The 26,358-nt window shown below is 41.8% G+C and overlaps 1 protein-coding gene across 1 annotated transcript; it reads left to right on the top strand.

Moving 5' to 3' along the window:
- Positions 1-24: 24 nt before the first annotated feature.
- Positions 25-25,529, top strand: PRELID1 (PRELI domain containing 1). Its single transcript, XM_085618318.1, has 6 exons — positions 25-160; positions 7,232-7,400; positions 8,517-8,742; positions 8,947-9,060; positions 18,040-18,118; positions 24,077-25,529. Exons 2-6 carry the CDS (start codon positions 7,312-7,314, stop codon positions 24,214-24,216), a joined length of 648 nt encoding a protein of 215 aa, XP_085474444.1. The 5' UTR covers positions 25-160; positions 7,232-7,311; the 3' UTR covers positions 24,217-25,529.
- The last annotated feature ends 829 nt before the right edge of the window (positions 25,530-26,358 follow it).

Consider the following 26,358-nt stretch of genomic DNA (forward strand, 5'->3'; position numbering starts at 1 on the left):
CGTTTCCGGTGGATCTCCCGGAAGTAACGGCGCGTGCCCCGGAAGTGTGCGCGAGGGTATTCCGGAACAGGAGGGAGCCTCGGGTCCTTCCCGCTGAAGCGGCTGAGCCCAGATGAGCTCCAGAGGATGAATGAAGAGGCAACGTGAGAGAGTATGAGAGGTGAGATGGGGCAGAGGGCGCGCGGGGAGCGCAGGACGTAGAGTGCATGCGAGAGGGCTCGTGAAGAGGAAGTGCGGCTCAAGGTGATGAGTGTATCAGGGAGGAGGAGCTTCATGAGAGCACTTTAACTGTAGAACTAGGGCGATTTCTAATATCTATGTCAAGTATGGATGAAGCGCTTGTTCTAGAAAAATATACTTTGTAGAAAAAGTAGCACATTACGTCAATGTGGCAGAATAGTTACCAGGCGAAATTGGTTGGTGCTGAATGGGAAAATACATTGACTGCATTCCATACATTGTACATTTTTACATTGCACAGAATTGCAATTTAAAGTATAGGGAACAGTGGTATAGCAAGGGTGCCTAGGGCCTAGTGCAAGCACGGAAAATTGTAATCTTATTTTCTGGTTTAATATAACAAAATAACTATGGGTAGAGGGGGGCCATGGGGCACCTCTGCCACTGGACCAGCTGCACGATTGATAGATGAGCCCTGCTAGAGAGAAAAATCAATCTGTCCAGAATGCTGATGGTGAAGTAGGATGAAAGCTGAACAGTGGCTTCATTGGAGCGACGGTGGGAACATACAACTAGGAGATAATCGTACATAGACTCAATGTTATTAACCGTTTCGGATTAATGCACGTAGTATCTGGTTACCACACAACACACGTTCAACGTTGCTTCGAAGTCCTTTTTATTGCAGGCCTGGACCACAGAGCATCTCTTGCCCCACCTGCCACTGTCTGGGAAGGCTAAGAACTTGGAACTTATATACAGAACATAGAACTTGGAACATAGAATTCACTTAACTAAACTCCACAAGCTGGGCTTGCAATGTAAGCCAATGCTACGCACTCATTCACATTAACACCAAATAAATCTAAAAGAAACGACAGCTAGAAGATTTAACAACAATATATAGGATAGTACAATATGTAGCGCTCAAGTTGCAGATTGATGTGTGAATCAACTGTGTATGTACATTATGCACAGCACTGTTAAAAAGCTGTCCATGGTGATGTAAAGATTTTCTCACATTCATAACCATCCAATTTATAGGATTTAATAGATACCTGGCCATACCTTCCTTTCTCAGTCTGCCCAGTGCAGAAAATACCAGCTACTTCCACTTCTTCAGACATTCATGCATTCCGGCTTGATCTTTTTCATGCGCTTCAGCATGCTCTCCAAGTTGAATTTTCCATTTAATAAAACCCTATTACTTGTTCCATCTCCTTGACCTCACACTTAAATCTAGACATCCCATTTGCCACACCTTTCCGTCACTCTCTAAAGCATAAGTGCACAACACTTTTCCAGCCTCAGTGGATCCGAAAACAAACTCCAATACGCTTCACTATTCCATCATTTCTTACCCATTGCTCAACTTCTAAATCAACTTCCTTACCACCATGTGTACAATCCTAAAGTCTCATATACATCAACTTCAACTTTGTAGTTTTTCTTCTGGAGGCCATCATATTTGCCTTGATCTGGCCAGCCACTTTAGAGTATCCTTCGCAAACAGCATAATTCCTTTCATAATTACAAACATACTGAAACCTGTAACCTCGACTAGGTGTAATTCCAGGCCTCGAAAAATCTACTTGCAATTGCGAGTACAATGTTATCAAGACAAGCTATTTATAGCACCTACTAGTCCCATCTGGCGAGTAAACTTAGTCTGGAAAGGAATATGTGTTTCTGTTCATTCAGAAAGTGAATGCACAATAAAGATGCCATTAAATCTTGTTTTTATCTTGACATATTTGTTGTCTGTTCAAGGAAAGAGGTCAAATGTCAGTTTGTCTTTTTGCTAATTGCTGCTTGGAAAATGAGGTTTATTTTTCTCTTTGTTAAAGGCTTTTGTTTAGAGAGCTGGCTGAAGATGTCGGTTATTTTTCTCTAATAGATAACATTTAAATAAACAGCCTGTAAATTAATATTACAAATACTTCAAAATATATCAGGAATTGCAAAAGCAAACTTTTTTTGTAATTTTGAAGTGTGATCCAAACAAAGAGTTAAATAGGAGCAAAACAAACCAGAACCCTTTACTTGGTGATGTGCACATGACACACATTTGCAGAAACTCTATTTCCAAAACATTGTTTGTACACTATGTAGTTTTATCAGTAATGCTGCATGTCAATGGGAAAGTTTGAGGCCATTTCAATATTTAATCTGCTGATTACAAATGACGGTGTGCTACCACGTTATGTATTTATTAAAAGTGATGGGTTTTAAACATGATTTGAGAAACTTTCCTGCCCCTTCCCTGATGACAATGCTGTTAATGAACTAAGAGGCAAGTTAGAGGTCATGTGTATCTCGTGTATGTGGCTAGATTTGTATTATATATGGAAAAAAAGTTTAGTCTATTAAATCAAACAAAATAGTTTTTTGGACAGGAAACATTCTGAACTCACACATTTGGAGGTGCTCTCATGTGATAACTAAGAAAATGGCAGCTCAATGAATTAAAAAATATTTTTTCACAATCACATCATTTGAAACCAGTTTATGGGTCAAGAGCATTACAGATAGGTTGAGTGGATTATTTTAGTCACTAGACCTGAAGGTCTAGCAACATTTTTGTGATTTTTTTTTCGAGGCCTGAATTCTGTATGCCCACACCATTTTTAGGTCTCGCCTGAGCCAGCGCATGCGCTGCTCTGGCGAGACTTTTAGTAAGCGGGCTTCAAAAATCCGACCACACGCTTTTGCATGTGGCCTAAAGCTTGCGGTTACACGCACAGTTACGCGCACAGGTGCCATCTGGCTTTCCTCTCTCGTCATGGCTCATTAAGCGCATGGCTCGCGGGCACCATTACAGCGCGCGATCACTTTCACAGCCGCGTTACTTTCACGGCCGTGAGGCCAATGCTTGTTTATGTTTAAGCACTCGAGTGTGCATGTGTTTTCCCAATGTCTCCCTCGTGCGAGTCTCATCTGCCTCCCTGTGATGCTCTTGCCCTTGTGTGCTGCTTCTTCCCCCCCCAAATCTCCAGCCCCGCTGCTTGCTGCCTCTTTCCCTGCTCCACGTTGTTCTCTCTCTCATCCATTAGTACCCCCCTCCCCATTGCTGCCTCTCGGTTTCTTGCCTTCTCTGTGCTGATTCCTCCCACTTGAACCCCCTAGTTGCTCCCAGCCATAAGTTGCTTTCTCCCACCCCGCCCTCCGTAAGTCCACACAACCCCACCGATCGCGATCACTTTCACGGCCGCGCTGCTGCGTCACTTTCGCGGCTGCACGGCAAATGCTTGTTTTGGGTAGGCACTGGGAGATTTAAGTGATTTTCCCAGAATCACAGGAAGTTGAGCCGAGGGCAAGGCTCGAACCTGGATCCCAGCTCCAAAGTCGGCCGCTCTGGCCGTTACGCCACATTCTCCGTCAGAAGCTATGCTCATGACTTGCTGGCTACGGTAAACACTAACTTTTCACTCAGTATAACTGGTCAGCCGGTCTGTTCAGGAGTCTTTCTTCTTTTTATTTATATAGCACTTACTACCCCCTTTCAAGGCGATACATTTGAAAACTAAGCGCCATAGACGTTGAATATATCTCCATATTTCAACAGCATACGGCTTGGGCAGCGCAAACCTCGTGGGGGGGAGCATTAGAACTGCATTAGAAATGCTAATACTCACAAGCTAGAAAGATAGCTCAGTGAGAAAATGTGCCAGCGGCGGAGCGCGGCATGCCACCTTCAGCCACGCATCCAGCAGATCAAGAACTAACAGACCAGCCTAGCTGCAGAGGCTCTCCACCCTTACCGAATGGACGACTTCTTGTCCCGGGCGCTCACGGACCGACTTGATCCCTACCATGTGGAAGCCTTAAAAAAAGTCCCATATTTAGGGGTACCAGAAGGCTCCATCACATGATACACGTTTCCTTTGCTGGACTTCGTTTTTACATTCCATTATGAGCTGTGTTAGTCCAATTGGCTCAATGAAAATGAACCAAGACTACAATTCCCAGAATGCACCGATATGCTAAATCAAAGTGCAAAACTGACAAAGTTGTCTCATGCTGACGTGGAGTGATCTGGTCGCCCTACCTAGGCTTATTGTGTATTAGGGGTGAAACCTTTGTGAGATGTTACCGCAATATGATCTTTAACACAATAAATACATAGTCATAGCAACTGACTTTCTAACCAGAATAATTTCAATTAAATCCTTCCCTTTATTATCATTTTTTTGTTTTGTTTTGCTATTCAGGTTAGGTTGTAAACAAAATGCGGCAAAATGCTGATGCTGGACATGAACATTCGGTTGAACCCAACAGGTCAACGGTCAGCACTTTGATCGCAGCGCCTGCTTTCAGTCAGTCTGGCATGTGTTGTGCTCACAACATAATGTTTTGGAGAACGAGGGTAGGGCAGGGGACTCCCAGGATCTTACCACACATGGGTGGTGTTTTAAATCACATCTGTCACAACATAAGGCTCCAAGAAGTCCCATGTAACACTGACGGCCATTATTGGCTATTAGCAAACAGCATTCTGGGACTTGTAGTTTTTTTCTATACAGCTGTAAGTATGGCATACTCGCAGCATGCTGCTGGATAAAAAACGGGGCTGGTATAAGGTGTCACACCTGACTTTGGGGCACCTTAGCTGACCAACTAAGATGGCCTAGATTTAAACGTATCCACGTCACCGCTGCGTCACTACCATGTGCCAGTTTGTACCATTTTACACAGCAATTACTTAGAGAAAGGTTACCACAAACGATAACACCGCTTTGTGCTATGTGTTTTTTCTAAGTGCTTTATATAATGAGTTTTATGGTATTGAATTACTTGGTGCCTGTGTATCGACTTTGGAAGGATGACGAGCTCAATTGTATCAGACGTGCGGACTAAGCAAACATAAAGCCACCCATCTTAAATGCTAACATATGGTTTATTGTAAATGAGCGTTGTAAAACGATTCTCGGAAAATTGTCGTTTTCGAGGGGAGTATAATTACCGCCTCTTCTTACCCCTTCACTCCATTAGTTAGCCCCCCTCTCGTTGGCTTCCCTCGACGCTGCAGTGTGACATTTCTCGAGGGCTGTTGCCATTTACAGATAACACAGAGCCCATTTGTCCAGGATTATGGGGTGACAGCTGCTGGCTCTGGGGGCCAAATTGGTGCAGTCGCCTTGTCCCCTCCTCGGACTTGCCCGGCCTTTACTGTATTCTACAAGCCACGGATCAGATGATTATCCCCACATTTTTTTCAATATTTTTTTTTTTTTTAGTTCTGTTTGTTTTTGTAGGGCATGTGCAGGGTTATTTGGTCCTCCATGCCACATAATTGTAGGAGCCCAGGTAACGGAAACCTCTGTAAAGTGGTTTGAGGCCCGTCATTACAATGAAGCAGGGCGGATTTTACAGGGAACCGTCAAATAGTCCCATGTTTCACGGTTCACTGTGCAATACGGGTTTTATGCTACTGCATTTTGCAAATGTAACATGCAATGTATTACATTTGTATGTGGGGTGCATGGGGCATTATTTTAATATTATAGATCACTGGCCCCACATACAATGCTAAGAAACGTGTCCAGCAGCAAACTTACTCCTTCTCTTTAGACAGTGCCTACGTTTCTGGATTTTAGCTGGGGTTTCAGGGCACTGTAGATTCATTCCATGTCAAGAGGCCTCTGCTGCTCCGGTCCCTGACTTTCCTTTTACAACTCATTGCATTGCATGTGTGAAGCTCTAATGGCTTTGAATGAACTACACTAAAACTACAAGTTCCAGAATGCATTGATGGGGAAAATAAAAGCAGACATCCGGAAACAAACGTTGCTCTGGCACAGAGCCACAAAGTATCCCTGATTATTGTAAAGCTATTCAGAGGCTTCTTCACCGCCCTCTCCATTTCGGCTGGGTTTCTATCCTCCCCGCCGCATGGGGGTGGCATGGAGGATATGACAATGCCTTTTATTTATGTTTTAAAAACCACCACCTAAATAAAAGGCATTGCATTTACAATGCCAATAGCTAAAACCGGCGTAAATGCGAGACCTATTGCTTTGCAAATGCTTTTTTTTATTTTTTTATTGCTCTTCAGTTTTCCAATTCAAATTGTTGCTCCTAGCCAACTATTTGACCCCATTGAAAACTCTGTTAAACCTTTCCACTCCTCCATTACCTACAAGGTGATAAACAGAAGTAGTGTTATAAACCAAACGAGTCATTAAAAAAAATTTCTCTTACTCTGGCATGAACTGCGGACTACCATATTTTACAATACTTAACCCAAAAAGACTTTCGAGGATTTTTTGTAACTACGTCAGCATCCGCTTTTCCACCACCTGTAACTTGGGCTATTTAGAGAAATGATCAATTATGTATTTTACTTCCACATCTTCCTCTTGTTTGTAACCCTTGGTATCAGTTCTCTCATCCATAGCATACTAGGCTAATTAATGGCAAATAGTAGTTGACTAAAAGTTGCCTTTCTTTTGTCTGACTTTTCACTCTCTTACCTTCTTCTCCACGTCCTTATCCACTGAAGCCTCCAGTGCATGGCTTTAATATATCGTTTGGTCTTGATGATACCTATATACTCTGCCTGACAAATGTCTAAAAGGAGCTATGAATAGCTGGAACAACCCCAGCAGAGGCAGCGCAAGTCAAAAAGAGTAAATTATGCGGGTGTGGTTGTTTTTGTGTTGTTGTGTTTCGACAAAAGGAAACCGTATTGTGGGTTTGGAGTTATGTGGCCTGCACTACTGATATCTCCTGATTTACCCTTTTTGCACCGCCAAGAGATTTTTCTGTATGTATGTCGTATGCTTCTGCCACTCTAGCGGCCGGCCAGACGGTTGTAGGCCCATACTTGTAATTATTTGAGATTGTAATAAACGGTTTCAAAAAAAAAAAAAAAAAAAAAAGAGTAAATTAATTCAAAGAGGCCAAGCGCAGGCACAGGATATCAATAATCATCAGTAATGAAGGTCACCACAGGAGACCATTCCAGGTCTTTGCATTTGTATAGCAAGGAACAGGCAGAACATAAGGGCTTGATAGAGTTGGTCTCACATTATATTCTGTTTCTCTTTAGGTACTGTAATCATAAGATCTCCAAGGGAACCATCCAGTATCTGCCCATCTCATGCTATGCCAGATAACTGAGTAGGAGCCATGAAGTACTTCCTAGGCCTGAGCGAGCTGAAGAGTTCCTGGGACCAAGTATTCACTGCTTTTTGGCAGCGGTACCCAAACCCCTACAGGTGAATATAAAATTGGAGCCCTTGTTTGGGAAATAGTATGGGAATTACACATGCTACTGTAGCTCTGACACCCAACACGAGTGGCACCCAAAACGTTCTGAAAGCGTTTCTGTGTTGGTTCAATACCTAATGTTCACCTAGTGTTCTCACAAAGGTAGCTTTGTGCGGCATCCTTTGATGTCTCACTATGTGATAACCAGCATTTCACATTCCCACAAGACAAAAACACCCCCCGGCATCCAATTACTAAAAGCTGTAAATCGAGAAAAAGGCACACTTCGCAGACCGAGTTGAGACAACAGGATGAGCAAGGGCACTCGAATTGGGAGGGGGGGGGGGGTTTCAGGCAGGTGTTTACACTTTTTTCTCCCCTGTCTTTGTGCCTTTGTTTCTTGTATGGGTTCTCCTGCAGGTTTATTCCCAGTCTTGTGCTGCTGGTAGTATTCGAGATGTCCTACTTTTTAAGAACTGTAGTAATAATGAGTTGACATATGGTCATGGACCAGAAAACAGTTAATTTACTACCTCCCCACCAACTCCCCAACTGTTCCAAGTGATTTATCTGTGCTGTACTATGGTGCAAAGACTGCAATAACTTATAGATCATAGGAAAGATGTTCTACTCCCTAAGTGCAAGATGTAATTTGCGGGCATGGGTTCACGAGTTACAGATTTTCGACATGTATGTGATGTAGTGAAAGATTAGAAATTAAAAAAATAATGGGTAGGGCTGTTTCTGTTCCTGTAATGTCACGACAGACCTTATAAACTACTCTACATTCAAGCTCATGAATTGTGATACTACAAGAAGATATGATGACTTTGAGCCTTAGCACATGGTTCCTTTTTATGTATTACATATCCTCTACAATAGTAATGAAGAGGCCAAGTGGTTACCTCTTTCCTAAACACCAGCAGTAAATACTTGTGTAGAATGAACCCCTACCACCACAGATTCAACCTTTCGGAAGAGCCTCATTTGAATGCTTGGAACAGGAGCATCTAGGTTTTGGGGGTCTTAGTATTTTTCTACCTCAGTTATTGCTACTTTGTACAGCAATGGGTTGGAAAAAAATCTCTTTTTGATGTGTATATATATATTTTTTTTTTATAAAGCAAGCATGTCCTAACAGAAGACATTATACATCGGGAAGTCACCCCAGACCACAAGCTGATTTCCCGTCGGTTGCTTACCAAGACCAATCGCCTACCACGCTGGGCAGAAAAATTTGTTCCTGCCAATGTCGCCCGCTCAGTTTATGTACTGGAAGATTCGATTGTTGATCCTCTTAACCAAACACTGACCACTTATACATGGAATATCAACCATGCACGCTTTATGGTGAGTAGCAAGGAGATTGGTGTTCTTGCATCATAGTACCTTTGATAAGACACTCAATAAGCAGTCTCTCTTACTTTCAGAGCAGGGCTTCCACTATTCCACCCTGGGAGGATCTATTTACTTGGTAGCCCATATCTCCAGAGAGAGCTCTTCTTGTGTGTTGCTTTGCTATCTTAATACTGATAACTTTTATTTCCATCACAGATGGTAGAGGAACGCTGTGTTTATCATGTAGATCCAGTGAACAGTGGCTGGACTGAGATTCGGCGGGAAGCTTGGGTGTCGTCTCGCATGATTGGTTTCAGCATGGCCATTCAGGTACGTAATGTGTTGGGTCTCCCGTCCATCAATGTACAAATGCAGTATGAAGGGCTAAAACTACGGTGTGCCTTTGAGGACAATATGAACATATTTTTAAGCATGACTGTGATATATATTAGTATAGGTAGACTTAGTAGACATAGACGTTGTGGCATTTCTGTACATTTAACTCTTCTGTTCCAGTCAATGTAACGGGCCATTCCACTTTCATTTTGCTCCATCTTAAGATTGCTTTTTCCATTTTAGAACTTCTGCAGTGTCTTTGAGAACTTAGCTTAACTGCTTGGTGGCCTTTTTCAATCCTATTCACCAAAAAGTAATTTATCATAGGTATAGTTTACTGCTGTGAATGGTAAATTGCCTTTATAAATGCTTGGGATTGAGGGAGAATGTCGACTCGTCTCAGTTTCCTGCACTTTTGTGTGATTACAGTATTGGAGCATTTCTGTAGTACTTTCCTACCCCTTGATGAGGCCCCAAATCACTTTCCAGTTGGTCAAGTTAGTAACTAGTCCGTATGTTGTGCATGGTCTGAAAGATTGTTTGGGAGAAGTATAAAAGTAGGATGTTGTGGTGTCATGCATGTGCTTTGGATAATATACATCAGACTTGTCACAGGGGAATAGCAGCATTTTGCACACGAAGTGGGATATGCAGAGAAGAGTGAGGGATATATTTTAAGGTTGCATATACAAAACAGTTTGTCCTCTCGTTCTGATAGAGTTGTACTGATTTATGGAAGATCCTAGACTTTTGCTTGTGTGTGATTTCAACGTAAGATGCTGGCCCTTATTCTGTTTGAGTGTGTGTCAGTGGTTATTACTTATCACTACAGAAAAGAATTCCCGCCAATGCAGGTATTTTGATTGACGGAAAGTGCAATGAGTGGAGCAATTCTAGATCTACAGTTTCTTCTTTGACTATACAGTTTTAGTCCAGTTTTATCAATATTGATCCTGTGCAATGGATCGCCAGTGAGCAAGGCATAAGGGATTTTTCTTGCAACAGTTAACCAATACAGAGTCTGGAGAGCAGAGGTAAAGTGGTCCCATCTGCACGCAGTTAGGACATGCATAGTTGCAACATTCTTAAGCTGCTGTTGGTTGCCAGTTAGGTGCATACAGAGTTTGTTGTAGAGACTATGGATGATGGGACAACATTAGAGCTATTGATAACTGAATACTGTTTAAAAGGCTTAAGTGAGGAATGAAAAGTCAGTGTTCTTGTACTGGAGCAAGCTTTGTTGACTTGGGGTTGGGATGAAACCTTGGATTATGTGATCTTGCCAAGGTTCTTCATCTCCTACATGGTATTCCCAAGTTGTGGGGGCAAGAGCAGACTTTCGGCATATGACTTGGTATTGTTAAACATAGATTCTGGATGGAGGTATTGGCAAAATTGCATCATATAACAGGAGCTACATGCACTATCAATGTCTGTTGGATGTGGTCCCTGCACAGAAAATGGAAATGGTGTATACATTTCTGGCTTTAGGAGCCATACCTTTTAAAAGACGAAAATCAGTCTACTGGTTAAGGACTCTGGAACCTCGATTACAGACATGGATGAAAGATATGATTGGGTGGGTCAGTTGCTGAAGAGTCGCAGATGAAGCGAACAAAACAGTTAAGAAACTTGCAAATGACCCAAAGCTCGAACAGCAGGGGTGACTGACCCACCAGATAACAAACCGTTGGCAGATGTCTCTTTTTTCCCTGAGCAAAATAGGGGAAAGAAGACTTCCAGTGGGCCACTAAGAGAGCAAAAATTAAATGCCGCATGCCAAAACCATGAATATGGGATCGTAGACGTATTGGGTAGAAGATGGAAGTTGTTTCTTGAAAAGAATACTTATGATGAATAATAAATAACACACCAGGGATGTACTTTGCTACAGTGCCGTTTGTGCTCAAGGATTGTTTTGTTACTGTGATTTTTATTTTTTATAACCAGTTTTTATTAGTTTTAACAAGTATCCGCATTACCCACCAACATTCAATCAAGACCACCACATTATGCATGATGTGCCAACAATCCGCTCGATATCTTATTGTGTTTTCTCGGGAATCCCTGTGCCTCATAGATCGTTTTTTCCTGGTGAGCACACTGCTGCAGTCCCCTTCGTTGAAAGTATGGAATAGAGGAGCTCTTCCATACTTTCAACGAAGGGGACTGCAGCAGTTTCCAGGTACGGGTGATTTCTGTTTTGGCCAACAGTGTGGCTACTTCAATAAAGGTATGCTATGCCCCAAAGGATTCGAATATTGAGCTGTTGTGTTGGGTTTCGGCTTAGCTATTAGCAAGTCAGTAGCTGGGCCATGTAATGGTTTGTTTGACACCTACCTCTCAGCGGTATTGGTGTAGTTGTGGGGATAAAATTGCCAGCCTCCTGGTCTGTTTGTCAGGTCAAGATAAAGAGATGTTTTTGATGCTGACTGGTCCGACTAGAGATGAAGATGATGAAGTGGATGTTTAAGTAGCTTACTTAGCCACAGTTTAATCCATTGAATCATCTGGTGTGTCCTCTCACAGTGAGCGTGATGTAGTAGTAGGTTCTACTTGTTGCTGTAGGTTGCATGCAGTGTTGTTTTTCCCCAGGGTTAATCTGGGTGGTGTAAGACGTGGATACTTATAGAGAAGTAGGCAAGAAATGGATTGAGGTACGGTTGATAGTTAGATATTTCAGGCTTCTAAGAATGCTCAGAAAAGTACTAGAGCTTATCCCAGAGAGGCTAAGGAAAACCGTTCTGCAGTCTCTCATAGTCTCTCGCCTGGACTGTGGTAATTGGCATTTTCTAGGATCACCAAAGTACGTGATCAAGAGACTCCAGACGGTGCAGAACGCGGTAGCAAGGCTCCTGCTTAAACTGCCTAGACCCGTCTCGGTAAGGGAATCCCTAAAAGCCGATTGCAGCAAGAGTCAAATTTAAATCTCTATGCATTGCTCACAGGGCAGTAAATTACAAAGGCCCGGAAAAACTTCGAAATCTGAAAGCCGCTCACGTTCCCCTCAGACCACTAAGATTCTCCCATCTACACCTCCTCTGCACCACCAGAATCAAAAAATCCAGATGGGGAGGAAGGTCCTTTGCACACCTGATACCCAAACTGTGGAACGAGCTCCCTCTTGGCCTAAGAGCAACGCAAAATGAACTGTCCTTTAGGAAAAAAAGTAAAACCTGGCTGTTTTCCTTAGACCATTAATCTGCATTGTACCGATCCTCGCACTCATCATCAGTGCTGGAAAGCCTTAGGGCAGCCATGCGCTTTACAAATTCTGAAATCAAATCAAATTAGAAAGCTGTGAGAGAGGTCTGGTAAAGGAGGGAGCGGAAGATAGGATAGGCAGCAGAAAGACAATCTGGTTGGGGTGAAAAAGGGTATGTTGGCGAGTCTGGTCTTGGTCTTTTTTGACTGTCATTATGACAAGGGGCATGAGTTGGGGTAGATGGTTGCAAGTCATCTTTGAGGTGTTTTTGAAATCTGTCTAGAGAGAAAAACGTGAAAACTAAGGTGGTTGTTAGATTGCAGAAATGAATAGATCAGCGCGAGGGTGTGTTAGAATGTACTTAGACTAACAAAAGAGTGTAGTAATAAGTTAACTGTTAAAAAGGTCTCTGCAGAGGCAATCAGAGTAAATTGACTCTGGTTAAGGGGAAGGATTATATAGAGAAAGATGTTGTGGAAAAGGGGTTGAGGATATAAAAGAAGTAGGGCTTTCTATTGGTGCAAGAGGGAACCTTTTTGTTGGCGACCTGTGTAATGGTTCTTCATGGATAGTTATTACCAAAGGAGAGAGAAGTCACTAATTTCATGCTTAAGTCTCTCTATACGACCAAGCAGGGTCACCCATTGTTGTTTCAAAGGACCCTCACCCACTAGGGTCACTAATGGCATGTTTCATCCTCTGGTCCTCGCCATGGATACCTTGTGTTCCTGGGCAGGCTCTACGTTGACAACCTGCGGAGCACTTAGTTATTCAGGGATGGATCTCAAAAGTAAAAGTGCCTGCAGGTATTGCATATACTATTCTATTTATTCCCGGATCCCTTGGCAAGATTAAAAACAAAGGGTTTGAGGTTTGCAGAGTTTTGTATAGGCTCCAGCATCTGTAGGCCTACAGGTTTCGGGCATATATCATTGCCTGAAAGGTTGAATGGGTGCTTGTTGCAGTGCTAAACAAGGCACGCAGCAGAAGCGGCTTGCGAAGCCTGCACTCCATGTGATGTAGTGGTAGAACAAAAGAGTTGTATAACAAAAAACTAGAGAAACTAACAGGTCATCAACAATGCTTTCAGTTGTGCTTGAGGAAACACAAAAGAGGGGATTGTGAAAGATAAATAAAAAACAGAACTGTGCTCATGAAAAAATGTATGTGCGCACAGATTTAAACTTGTGTTCAATGACCTCCTGGCCAGTGCTTCTCTAGTCCACACCAAGAATATATGTGCTGCTCACTTTTCATTCTGTGTTGACCCTGGAAGAATGCAAACTAGCAGTTTCTGCTTTAAGACATCGGCTGCCCCGCATATTGCTTTTCACTGTATAAGGCTGAACTATTGCGCATTTTACTTACTTTTGTGTTTTACAAGCTGGAACTATTTCTAATTGCATGAAGCCTTATACACCTGTTAAGCCGTAACATAAAACATATTTGCACAGGAGAACTAGGTTACCTTTTAATATTGGCTGTGTATTCAGTCTCGGGAGGAGTGTGGTAGCTGATGCTCTTCATCAGCCAACATGTTACCTGCATCTACATAAACATGTATTCTGGTATTCCCCAATTAAGGTTGGTTTCTCTCCAAAAAGATTTCGTTCTAATGACCTACTGACAAGTGCTTCTGTACTCTACACCAAGAATATCTGTGCAGCTCACTTTTAATTTATATTCTACATTGGCATTAGTTGATTTTGAAGGCGATCTTGACTTAGGTAATTTCTAGCACTTATGATAAGAAATCTGTGGTGATGGGTCTGGAGTAGCAGTACCCCTGTTAACAGGTGTATGAACAATTGGTTGTTTGTAGTCCAATGCATCTTCTGGATTTTGACATGCCTTAACTTGGCAAAGCACTGAGGTAGCCCCCATGGGGATGAGTAAAATACACCCAGCAGTGGGATATTGCAAGCCTTGGAGAATTTACAGATCCCTTACTGCGGGTCCTGTGGGATCAACCAGGAGGTGATGGCTTGAAGCTATGGTAGATAAAAACACTCCAATATGAGATGGAGATGGCACACCAGAGATAATGTAGCCCAAGGTGACTATACATTTTAATGGGTCCACACAAAAGTGGGGTTGGGGGTTACACAAAGCGCTACAGACATTGGTGAACCCAGTGGCATAAGGGACACGTATTGTCCTCCATGCTATCAATGTAAAGATGGTGGTAGTGGAGGGAAGAGCATAGATCCTAAGTGAGAGGTGAGGGAACAAGTGAAGCCTATCACATGGGTCTTCAGGCCAGTCAAGACAATACCTGACACCAGCTGGGCGGCAGATGGAAGGGATTGAGGAAATAGCTGAAAACTGTAACTAAAAACTAAGAGCAGCATAGTGCCAGGGAGTTCTACTATGCTGTTTTACTGTGGAGTCCTGTTGCAGACAATATATACATGTCTTGATTATTTATCACCACAGTTGTTTTGAAAGTGTTCTCATGGTGCAGATTACCTTGCAGTTGGAACTACCACAAAATGTTTGTGGCTGTTCTCCTTTGCATTGCATTTCCAGGGCCACTGCTTTTGGATCACTAACTCATCTAAAATATAGCTTTTTACCAGGGTACGGCAGACATTCACCTATTGCAAAAGCATTTGCCATTGTATCTTTATCCCCAAGGTGATAGGACCTTCTTTACTTTTGTCTGTATGTTGGTTTTAACTATCTTCTCAAATAAATGTCCAATACATTTTTATGGAGATAAAGCACTGATGGACACTGATTTTAATGAATGTTTCTATTTATTCTGTATATCCACTGCATGGAGTAAGCCATGACTTCTTGGCCCTGCTAACCAATCGCACACACACTTACTCGATGGCACACACTAACACTCCATGTAGGAAGATGGCTGTTTAAGCAGTGTACCAAAATGAGGTACACTATGTAGAATGTCCAGACAAGGCTTATGGCGTACAGGGCTTAAATTAATAATCTCAAATGCTGTCTTTTGTGGCAGCGTGGGCGAGCAGTTTAGGCTTGTCACAGGGTAGTGATACGCATTTGTTGTACACAAAGAGTCAATAAATGACACAATCAAGAAGCTTGAGACCAATTTAGAAAAAAATAACATTTGTAAATAATTTTTTACTTTATAATTGGGTAAGTACTTTAGACGCTATCAAATTAGACAGTAGAAAATGACAGATGTCAGATTTGAAGCATAGTCACTTGCTAACACCTTACTGGAATGTTCTTCTGGACTTAGTAAGGTGAGAAGGGGCCAAGGTCCAAGAAAGCACCAAGAATTCAGTTTTACCTGCCCTGGGGTGTCCGGGTGTAGAGGTGCTTTCAGCAGTGGTAGCCACGGATGCTACACTCTGTAGTTAATGGGAAAAGTACCTGTAGAAAAGAGGCTGAAAGGAGGGAATGGGGAACCAGTCTGGCAAAACCCAAAGTAAGGGGGTCACAGGGACACAAATAAACTGCCAGTTTTTAATGGGCTCAGGCTCGTGGGCTCGGGTATAGGTGTTTTGTCTGGTGAATCATCAAGTTTGAGGCTCCCACGGTTCTCAGTGCACATGCAGAAGGGGGCGAGACACAGTAAAACCACTTCTGGCATGGAACTGGCCTCTGGTGAAGGCCCTCGACGTGCAGGTCGATTTTGCTGGTGGTGGTGTTCGGACTGAACACAAGCAAGCCTTGGTGCTCCCAAAAGGCTCCAGAACCCTGGGTATTGGTGCAGGGTGGCTCCAGAGGGCCCTGGTGTCTCCAAATTTGGCGGAGTGACAGATCTGACCTTCTGGAGCACGTTGACCTCTTCCTGGGTGACTGCTGCATGGTAGACCCCGTGGTCAGCTGATGGTGTATCGGATGTTGTGGTCAGTGCCTGCAGGCAAGTGGCTCCTTCACTTCAAAGGAGATGCTGGCTGGTTGCCAAAGTGCTGGCTGCTTATCGAGGCTTTTGGAAGATGCACAGCTGCTGGACGAGTCCAGTCTGGGCAATATTCGGGACAGGAGCAGGGAGGCAGGAATTAGTGCCAAACTCCACAGCTAGTCCTCAGTTCTCATGTTCTTCATCTCTTCTTTGTCATTCTTCTTTTAAGGTCCGTCGAATCGGAGTTCCTGGAGTCATGGGGCCACCTAAATAGGGAATTATGGGACGTTAAGGGGAGTGAATGCCAGTAGCCAATGGGCTACTTACCCTTGGGGTCACTATATCCCCCTATATGACACCTTCCTGTAGGAAGTGGGCATAACCCTATCCCAAGGTCCTAATTCCAGCAAAAACAAGATGGTGGAATCCTTCTCTCGTGGAGTACATCAGGCAGCCCACCTTAGGGGTGTAACTAACCTGGTGGTGCAACACGCAAAGCTAATTTCCCTTCTGTCCTGGTGCCAAATGGGCCTCGGGGCAGGAGGTGGCCTCTCCCAGGTCTGGGGGAAGCCCATGTCGCATATCAAAGGCGGCAAGGCTTTGAAGCTCCTGGTATTGATACGCTAAATCACTAGCCATCCTGCTGGAGAAGATGTGAACACCTTCCTCCAGAGCAGGCATTGTTTCTGGCCTCGGTCAAGGTGGGCTCTCACCTGCAGGGGAGTCAGAAACATGTCTGTGGTAGCAGGCTGGACAATACCAGTCAGCCAACAGAGGCTAGTAGGTTTTCAGGGGGCATCTCTAAGGTGCCCTCTGGGTGCATGTTTTGATAAATCCACTACTGGAATCCTTATGGATTTATCAAGACACAGTGTTTGATACCAAACACCATAGGTTTCAGTAAAGCCATCATGTAGCTGGGGAACTCGCAATGACCAGTGCCCAGTACATATACTTAAAATGGCTTCCCTGTTCACTTGTACTATCTAGTGATTGAACTAGAAAGCACAGGGGCATAGCTGTTCATGCAGATATGTCCTCACATGTAGTATAATCCACACTGCCATAGGGCTATAAGTCGTGCTGCAGGGATGACTTGCATATACTGCATGCAGTGTCTGTGGGCATGGCACACAGGGTATGTGCCATGTCGTGTTTTCACATTTGTTTGCACCTTTTCATGCAGCCTGCAAAGGCAGTCTGCACGAGTTTGGTGGTCGGTCCCTTAGGGTGGCACAATACATACTTTAGTACCCACCATTTACTAGAGACTTGCAAAGGTGCTAAAGGTCTTGGCAGTTGGGGTACAATCGAACAGTTACCTTGTTTTCGGGAAAGGGCACTGGGGACCTGGTTAGCAGGAACCCAGTGCACTACAGTCAAAATTGCATCAGATACCAAGCATAAAGTGGGGGGGACCATGTTGAAAAGCAGCACTTTCCCACACTTCATTTAAACAAAGTTCCTGTGGCGCAAACATACAAAAAAAACACAACTTCACCATTCTAAATTCTTACCTTAGTTGCTAACAGTTTCTTTGTATGAAACCAGTGGTTTTTAGTTTCGCTAAAACTGACAAAATCGGCATTACGTACCCTAGTTGCAAAAAGCCCACTATAGGAGATGAGCAGAAATACTACTCCGGACTCAAAACATTTGTCAAACACTCTTATTTTTGTCCGGAGACTAGACAATACATAGGTGAGCTGAGCATTTCTTAAGAATGTATTTGGGACTACTTAAACCTACCTCCCAGAAGATTAAGTTATTACTTAATAGTTGATGTGGACATGTTATTATGCAGTTAGAAGTAGGAATAGATTGGCTGCTATACAGAGTGTTAAGATACTGAGAAACAGTTAACCATGTGACTCACTGCTCTAAATGCTCTGTATGTGATCTATGCTTAATTCTTTTGATTCACGGTTTGCAGGAATTCGGTCTTGCAAGATTCAAGAGCAACGTTCACAAGGCTATGAAAGGATATGAATACATTTTGGCAAAAATGCAAGGTATGTTAAAGTGCTTCTATTTACAGCTTTATGGAGCGGACAGAGGTTCAATGCTTACCACTGGTGGGGGAGGGGGTGAATTTATCTTTTAATGACGTAGTACTCTGGTTCTTTGAGCAAGACGGTGGTTAAAATAGCAGCCAATTGCAGGGCATCTGATATTTCTTGGATTACTGTTCCGCCCTTTCTGTGGATTCTTCATAGGTGAACATGAATAATGAATTAAATACTTTTTGCATATTCAGTTATTTAGTGTAGTTTTGATGTTTACCCAAACTATCTTGGGGCTAAAGAGAAATGATCATCAAGACACAGAAAGGGAACAGAAACTGAAAAGGAAACCTTGCCAGGAAACAACCAGGTTTTCAGAAATTTTGGTAAACATAGTAGTACATTACAAATAGAAGCAGCTGCAAAAGAACCTACCTCCAACCATTTTGCGCTGAAATTTAGGGATGACTGATGGCTTTTTCTTTAGTGGCCTCTGCTGGCAGTTGGGGTCGTACCAGCTAAATCTCAAATATTGGAGTGAAATTTGAAGGGTACTAGGGAGTTTGGCTTGAAGAGAATCCGCTATTTAACATAATATATGTATTACAAAAATGTAAATTAACATGCACTTTTTTTTTAAAGAATATCACTCACTAATAGTTATACATTGGAAAATGTAAAATTTTAAAACACATTTCTTAGAATAAAAATAGGCTTCCTTTACTATTCTGATTCCACATACTTTAAACTACTGTTTCATAACTCTTACAAGAAACAAAATAATTCATACATAATATTTCTAGATTTTGTTCACATGGCTCGCAAGCTTTTCAAATTTCTTGTATCAATAAAAATATTGAAAAATTGGGCTCATACCCTTCGGGGATGATGCACTGACAGAAACCTTTCAAACAGCATCACAGTCGTTGGGTTACATAATAGAATGCCTTAACAATCTCAAATACGTTTACATAGAAATCACTCAGATTGGATCTTAACTAACATGAAATTAGTCTTTCCATGTGAACACGCCATAACAGATTTTACATTTGTGTTTGTGGTCTAATATTTGGCTACCATTCAGTAGGGGTTCTACTAAATAATTCACAATTAAATAGTGATTTACAATACATTTTTGCTCCCTTAATTTGTTGTCTTGTTATAAACCTGCTGTATTTAAACTATTTACTATTCAAAATCATTATCTTTAAATTTGGAACATTGTGTTGTGTTCATTATAGGCTTCCAAAATATTCAACAGTTGCTGCAACTATACTTTAGTACGATCGAATAGAATCTGCCATCAGCATATTGAGTTGTGCTCTAAGTGTTGTGGAAAGACATGTTGGGGTCCTGCTCTGAAATCTAAAACCCTTTGAGTTCAACCTGAGTGATGGAACTCACAATCCTGTTTTAGCCATTATAATGTTTACTTATCTTGGAAGAGCAACCCCCTGCTGCCCCCCCTTTGCCCACATGTCAAAGAGGTATATGGCAGATAACTCATTTGAAATTGAAAAAACAGTGACAGAAACCGTCCCAACCATATGTCTCCAATTAACCAAACTCCTAACAGGTGAGAGATCTGCAAGCTTCTAAATGCCTTGCGACTGTCCTAATTCGCATTATTTTCCACAAAAATCAAATCGTTGAGAGAAAAAATAAAGGCAATAACCACTACACTGTAACTAAAGCCAGCTTTTAGAAACACAAATAGATTAGTCAGCAAACCCACTCAAAGTGCTGTTTCAATGTATCCATTTTAACATCCTTTCCACTAGCAAATCTATTCGCAATACCTCCACAATCAAATGAAGAGAGTTCCTAGAAGATTGAAGCAGCAAGGTCTTATAATCTGAAATAGACTGCATTCCACGACCTACAACACCAAATCAATAACTTCGGAAACGCTAAATACTAGGGGAATGTTTGTCCGTCGCCATAAAATATTATCAAAGATAACTTAACTAGATTTGCTCATACTTGTTGCAAAATTAGGAGTGGATCACCTGAAAAGGGTATCTTCCGAAGCACCCTGCAATGTGGACAAATCTTTCCACTACTAAAAAAAAAAAGTCTCAACAAAAAGGTGCTGTCCATCTACCATCCTGTCCTCAATGTCTCATTGTTGTATGAGACAGTGAAAAAATGGGACTCCTTACAAGAAACCAACTATATCAACACTGAATACTTGCTCATCTCTCTTCAGTAGGTCCTCAGAGTATGACACCTGCATAAAAACTGCACCTCTAAAAATCATTCAGGTTTACTGCTCTTGGATAGTGGTGACTTATGCCTCTCAAGTTCCAGACCTCAGAGTCTTGTTTGAGACTATTATTTTACGTAGTTTTTCTCCCTGTTAGGACAAAGGTTTGGAACCCCGGGCCTGGTTTTAAACTGGCTCTGCTTTTTCTTAACCGACCGATCTCGAATTTTTAAAATGGAAGATTAAACCCCTGACTGCCACAATCCACATATTGCACTAGAACGCCGCTTTTATTGTGCTGGGGAAGAGCTGGCTAAAGCTCCCATTCAGCTGGCTTCTCGGGCAGAAGGTGTAATTTGCGTGCTTGAAAAGTTGATGCCTCTTCTCCATAGAGCTATAAATCTGCTCCTTGGGCTACTGCAAAGGACAAACTGGTTGGCGCATGCTCCAGTTCGGAGTCTTGTGGAAAGTACATTAGGTCTCAGCAAGCATTTTCTTTTAAACTACCTTGTTCTCTTTAAATATTGTTCAGAATTTCCTGATTGAAAACTATTTACAAAATAAACCATTCCATTTATAGATTGAAAATACTCAATTTAAGTACAGTTTTGAGATTTTTGCTTGCTTTTCCTCCACTCTTTTGAAATCCCTTTTCCCCCTTTTTATAAACCATGTTTTTTCAACAGCCAATGGCTTGGTACTATTATCTTGAAGGTCATTGCTGGTTTAAAAATAGGGATATAAATACTCCTTTTACAGGAAAAAAGCATTATTGGAACCCTTACTTTAGAATCATAGACCAATAACAGTGTTCCTGCCGGAAAGTCTGTCATACATCTTTAAAAAGGCCACAGTAGCATAATGTCTGTAGTTGTTGAATTAGATAATATTTTTTTCCAGCATCATTCAAAACTGTGCTGGCATTTGGGGGCCTCTGTTGTCTTTAGGCTCCCAGGAAAAAAAAACTATTCATACAGCTCTCCTATTCTAGCAAGCCTGCACATAAGGGAAAGATATTCACATTTTGCCCGTAACCTCAGTTGCCTGAATATCTAAACACTGTTGCCTTGGGTAACCTCCATTACTTCCTTTGTTTTGTTGGCATAAACATTTATACTAGAACAACTTATTTTCATGATTGGAATTTCTTTCTTTAATTTCTTTCTTTAATTTGATCATATAGTTTATCAAAATTGGAATTATGTTTGAAGTATATATATTAAGGAAATGCTTTTGCTCGCCTACTTTAGGTTTCTGAATAGGATATATTGTATATGTAAAACAGTTTATAAATTGGGACTGGCAGAAAACCTCTGCCTGTAGGAGATGTGGCACCCCAAAGGGGGCTTCTTACACCTTTCATAAGAGTATTTGGGCATTGCCAGAAACTTCAAGTTTTCGTTTGTAACCCACTGTGAAATGATTGCGTGTAGGCTGAAACCCTCTCAGATGTTGGCACTGCTGGACTATGTTAAAATATTTCTAAACCATAAAGGTAATATGGCGTTATTGTTGGGGAAGCACAGAGTAGTGATGTCAACTTTACAAATGGTAGCACTGGGTACAGTTACCCACACATCCTCATTAGTATTCAAGCAATAAAAAAGAGAATTCAACTGTAGTGATACAGAAATACATTCATAATGGTGCCTCGTCATAAAGCACCTTTGCTACTAAAAGGGTGCAATGTCTCACTCACTGAAACTGGAAAATAGCCTGGAGCAAACCAAATGGGTAAATACAAGTAAAAGAAGTATGAAGTAAACAGTCCACAATGAATGAATTGGATCTAGGTCCAATTCACAATGTCACAAAAGACAACCAAATGTTGATACAATAGTTCTCGAAAACCCCTTTAGTAGGAATGGACTGACGCGTTTCGTCTCATTGACTTCCTCATGGCTGTAAAGTACATATGCAAGTATTGTAGTAAATACAATTTTGTGGAAAAGACGGAGGAAGAATGGGGTGAGGTGATAAGTAGTTTACAAAGTGTAACAGAGATAAACAGAAGTGCAGATAGTAACAGTTTCTTAACAGTCATGCCCTAGTCACCAGTAAGTTGAACTATGTGAAAACCCTCTATGGCGAGATCACCAAGCAACTCACCAGAAGGCTACAAACCACCCAGAACTCAGCCACCAAACCCCTCCTCGATCTCCCACACAGAACTCACACTACACCTCGGGGAGCTCAAGTGGCTCCCGATACATAAATATGCTAATTTCAAAGTCTTCGCACACATTCAACGTACTACACAACTTTGGCCTTACCTACCTGAACAATTGCATTTCCCCTTCCAGCATCCACTGAGACATCTCCCTTCTGCCAGACTACTACTCACACACATTCATAGAACCAGATCAGGAGGGTGGGTGTTTTCTTACATTGCTCCTAAAGCACGGAACAACCTCCCACTCCACATTAGAGTATCCTCCTTGCTTCTTGAATTCCGCAAGAAGCCGAAGAGCTGACTTTTCAATTAACTAAACACACAAAAGGTGATAGGAGGATACTTGCAATAACTTGGTAGCATTCCAGCCTAGTTTTATTTTGCTTAACATGCCACCTCAGTTTGAACACAGCCACATGCCAATCAGTCTTGACCCTGCTGCAATAGGAACAAATCATCCCAAACTGCCAGGCCAGGTCCTCCCTGAACTGGGAAAAACAAGCAACCCAAGACCAGTTTTGCACTGATTGCAAGTGGTTAGACAAATTGCAATAATTCCTCCCATCACATTTTGTGTGTTTTGAAGTACTGCTCTAATTGGCATGGGTATGCTCAGTCAGTTGTGGGTCCTGTGCTCGCTGTGCCATTGGAGCCAAGCTACACCCGACTGTAGAGCCCCAGTCAGAGTAAAACTGATATGGGTAGCTGAACTGCAAAGTTTATCTTGCTTTCATGTATTTCATGTGCTTATGTTTAATTCAATAATAAAGTGTTCACATTTTTTTAAGCAAATATTTTTGCCATACCTCAAAGTACCTGATTGGCCTAGCCCAAGGGCCAGTTGTACGTTCTAACAACTCTGTTTTCAGTCATCAGTCTTTATATTAGTTTCTAAATCATTAAACATCGTTGCTAGCATATAGAAAGGAAATATCACGTTCATGTGGCCACATTTTCCAGTCTCCACAGATTGGTAGTATGAGCTCATGCTGTGGAAGTGTGTGATCAGTATGATGCTAGACTCACTTTTATATAATGCTCAGACTGCAAAAGTATAATCAAGCTCAGACCTACTCACTCTGGGCACATACAAGAATCGAGATGGAATGTTGCCCGCTTTACCTTAATGCAGGTTACGGGGATTCATGGATTCCAGTTGGAAAAGTTCATTTTAGTCCAGATGACAAGTTTCACAATATAAGCATTGAGATTAGACTGTAATTTTCATTTAATATTTCAGTATCAGGCCTTTAGACTCTCTTATAATATAGCATCAAATTCAAATCATCAGTATTACATTATTTGCATTCAAAGATCTTATATTCTCAATAGTTTGGTTTTTATCTACATGGAGTCCTGGATTGTCAGATTACTCCTTGGTGAATTTTCCTCCAGTATCATGTTGGGAAGATTGATTCCTGGGATCAAATCACACTTGTTGTCACCAGGGTGACTAATTTCAGGCCATGCTTGAATTGAATCTGATGCATTAGAAAGAGGAGTTTAGTTTGTGTGGGATTGTGCTGCTGTTAGTTAATGTGATGTTTCTGAAGTTATTGAAGTCACTTTATTGCCATGTTCATTGCAGGGGAATCTCCATCAAAAACCCTAGTGGAAACAGCAAAAGAAGCAACTGGGAAAGCCAGAGAAACCGCACTGGCAGCAAAAGAGAAAGCCAAGGACTTGGCTAGCAAGGCAGCCTCCAAAAAGAAGCCACAGTTTGTGTGATGAAGGATTTGGGACCACAGCTGTCTTGGCAATATGAATTCTCAGAGCTGTCAATCTCACTCCCCCCATGGGAGGGACAAGTGCAGGAGGCCCGGTACCAGGGACTGCCGTGATGCTCTCTTCAATCTTCAATCGGAGCTTTTAACTACTGAATATTTCTTACTGTTTAATGCAAGTTTAAAATCAAAAAGACAGTAATTCTGAGAGAATTAACCTCAAGAAGAGATAATTTTGTACTTTTTAATGTGATTAAAGATTTCCTTGCTATGAAAATGGTTCTCAGTTTGTTTCTGCTTTTTTAGGTGATGTATGATCACTTTTTAAGAACAGGAGGAAATTTGCCTATAACAACTGACACAACTGCAATGCTGGTTCCAAAGTCCAATCCCACCGGTTGTATAGTGGTGGAAATATCAGATACATATTGTCTTGTTCATTGCCGGGAGCTGAGATTGGATCTAGTCCTAGCTTCATTGCCCACAGCCCAAAAGACATGTTCCATGTATAATGCAAGTCTCTGTCCCAGGATAACATAACTATTTTGTGGCAGGAACTGCACAGTTTGAGAAAAAGATCATGTTATGCAAGAAAAAAGCATAGTTTAAATTATTCTTCCCATTCTCGGTATTTCCACTAGCTCTTAACATTTAAGGAGGATGGCGTCCTTCAGTCAAAATAATACAGTTAATTAATACTGTGGGAGAATCAAGTTCAGAGGAAGTGATGTTTCAAGGGGGCTTTAGCTCTTTAAAAGTTTAAAAAGCTTTAAGGAAGTAATCCTGGATTTGGGAAAGCTGAAATGGCGCTGTTATTGTTTTGTACATGGATAGGAAGGGTCGCCGATAGCAAGAAATGGCAACTCTAAAGATCACTTTATATTGCAGGAAATCCTGACCTACTTGCTTTAAAAAGTAAATGCATTTTTTTTCTGCTCTCTTGTCCTTCCCACATAGGAAAACAAACAAATGTATGGGAAGACTGTGTGATGAAAGCAACCCCTAATAGAGCTGTGTGGAGATTACTTAACAATAAAATTGTTCAGCAGGTATGTTTGTTCCAAGGATGGAGATTGTAGAGCAACTCACTGTATGGCCAGAAGTCCACATTGAACTTCCCCTATTAATGCTGGTATACAAAGAATCAAGAGTCTGTATTCCAATTCCTACTTCCTGCCTGGTATTCTGTCTAAGGCACAGATGTAACAAGCATTTACAATGCAATGGTCTCGGCAATATTATAGGTAGAGCTATTGGTATTGCTCATTATTTGTTTATCATTTTTGTATCCCTAAATAAATGGCATTGTCATTTCTATTGGCATTAGTTTTTTTTGCATATGTGATACCTATTGCATTAGCAGAGAGAGAGTGAGGTAGTGAGATAGAGAGAGAGTGAGGTATTGAAAGAGAGAGTGAGGTAGTGAGAGAGTGAGGTAGATAGAGAGTGAGGTAGTGAAAGAGTGAGTTAGTGAGTGAGGTATTTTCTGACGTAGTGAGATAGAAACAGTGAGTGATGTTGTGAGAGCGAAAGATTGAGGTAGTGAAAGAGAGAGTGAGGTAGTGAGGGATGTTGTGAGGTATTAAGATAGAAACAGAGTGATGTAGTGAAGTAGTGAGATAGAGTGATGTAGTGAAAGAGTGAGTGTAAGTGACTTAGTGTATTTGAGAGAGAGAGAGTGAGGTAGTGAGAGAGTGAATTAGTGAGTTAGAAAGAGAGAGTGAATTTGCGAGGTAGTGAGAGAGTGATGTAGTGAAGTTTTGAGAGAGTGTGTTGTGATATAGTGAGGTAGTGAGATAGAAATAGATAGTGATGTAGTGATAGAGTGAGGTAGTGAGATAGAGAGAGAGTGAAGTTTCTAAGTAGTGTGTTAGAGTGAGAGATAGTTACTGTGGTAGTGATATTGTGTTGCTTTGAGAAAGAGAGAGTTGAGTAGTGAGTTAGAGAGTGAGGTAGAGAGTTAGTGAGAAAGAGTGTAGTATAGTGCAAAAGTCGGTTTAGATGGAAAACTTTGAGCCAATGTACAAATCAGATAGTGACGCTATTACCATATGCATGTTCAAATACAGACTAATGCGGGGATAAGTCTCGTTTTAGAAAATCCATGCGTGTTTTGTAACCAGGTTGCGGTGTGGCATTCTCGGAG

The sequence above is a fragment of the Triturus cristatus genome, chromosome 7 (assembly GCF_964204655.1).
Source record: "Triturus cristatus chromosome 7, aTriCri1.1, whole genome shotgun sequence".
Lineage (NCBI taxonomy): Eukaryota > Metazoa > Chordata > Amphibia > Caudata > Salamandridae > Triturus > Triturus cristatus.

Bases quoted from the DNA above. Each gene is read 5' to 3' on its own strand.
- PRELID1 (XM_085618318.1), top strand. From the start codon at position 7,312: ATGAAGTACTTCCTAGGCCTGAGCGAGCTGAAGAGTTCCTGGGACCAA. The intron at 7,401-8,516 runs GTGAATATAAAA...TTTTTTATAAAG, and splicing joins CGGTACCCAAACCCCTACAG to CAAGCATGTCCTAACAGAAG. The intron at 18,119-24,076 runs GTATGTTAAAGT...TGTTCATTGCAG, and splicing joins CATTTTGGCAAAAATGCAAG to GGGAATCTCCATCAAAAACC.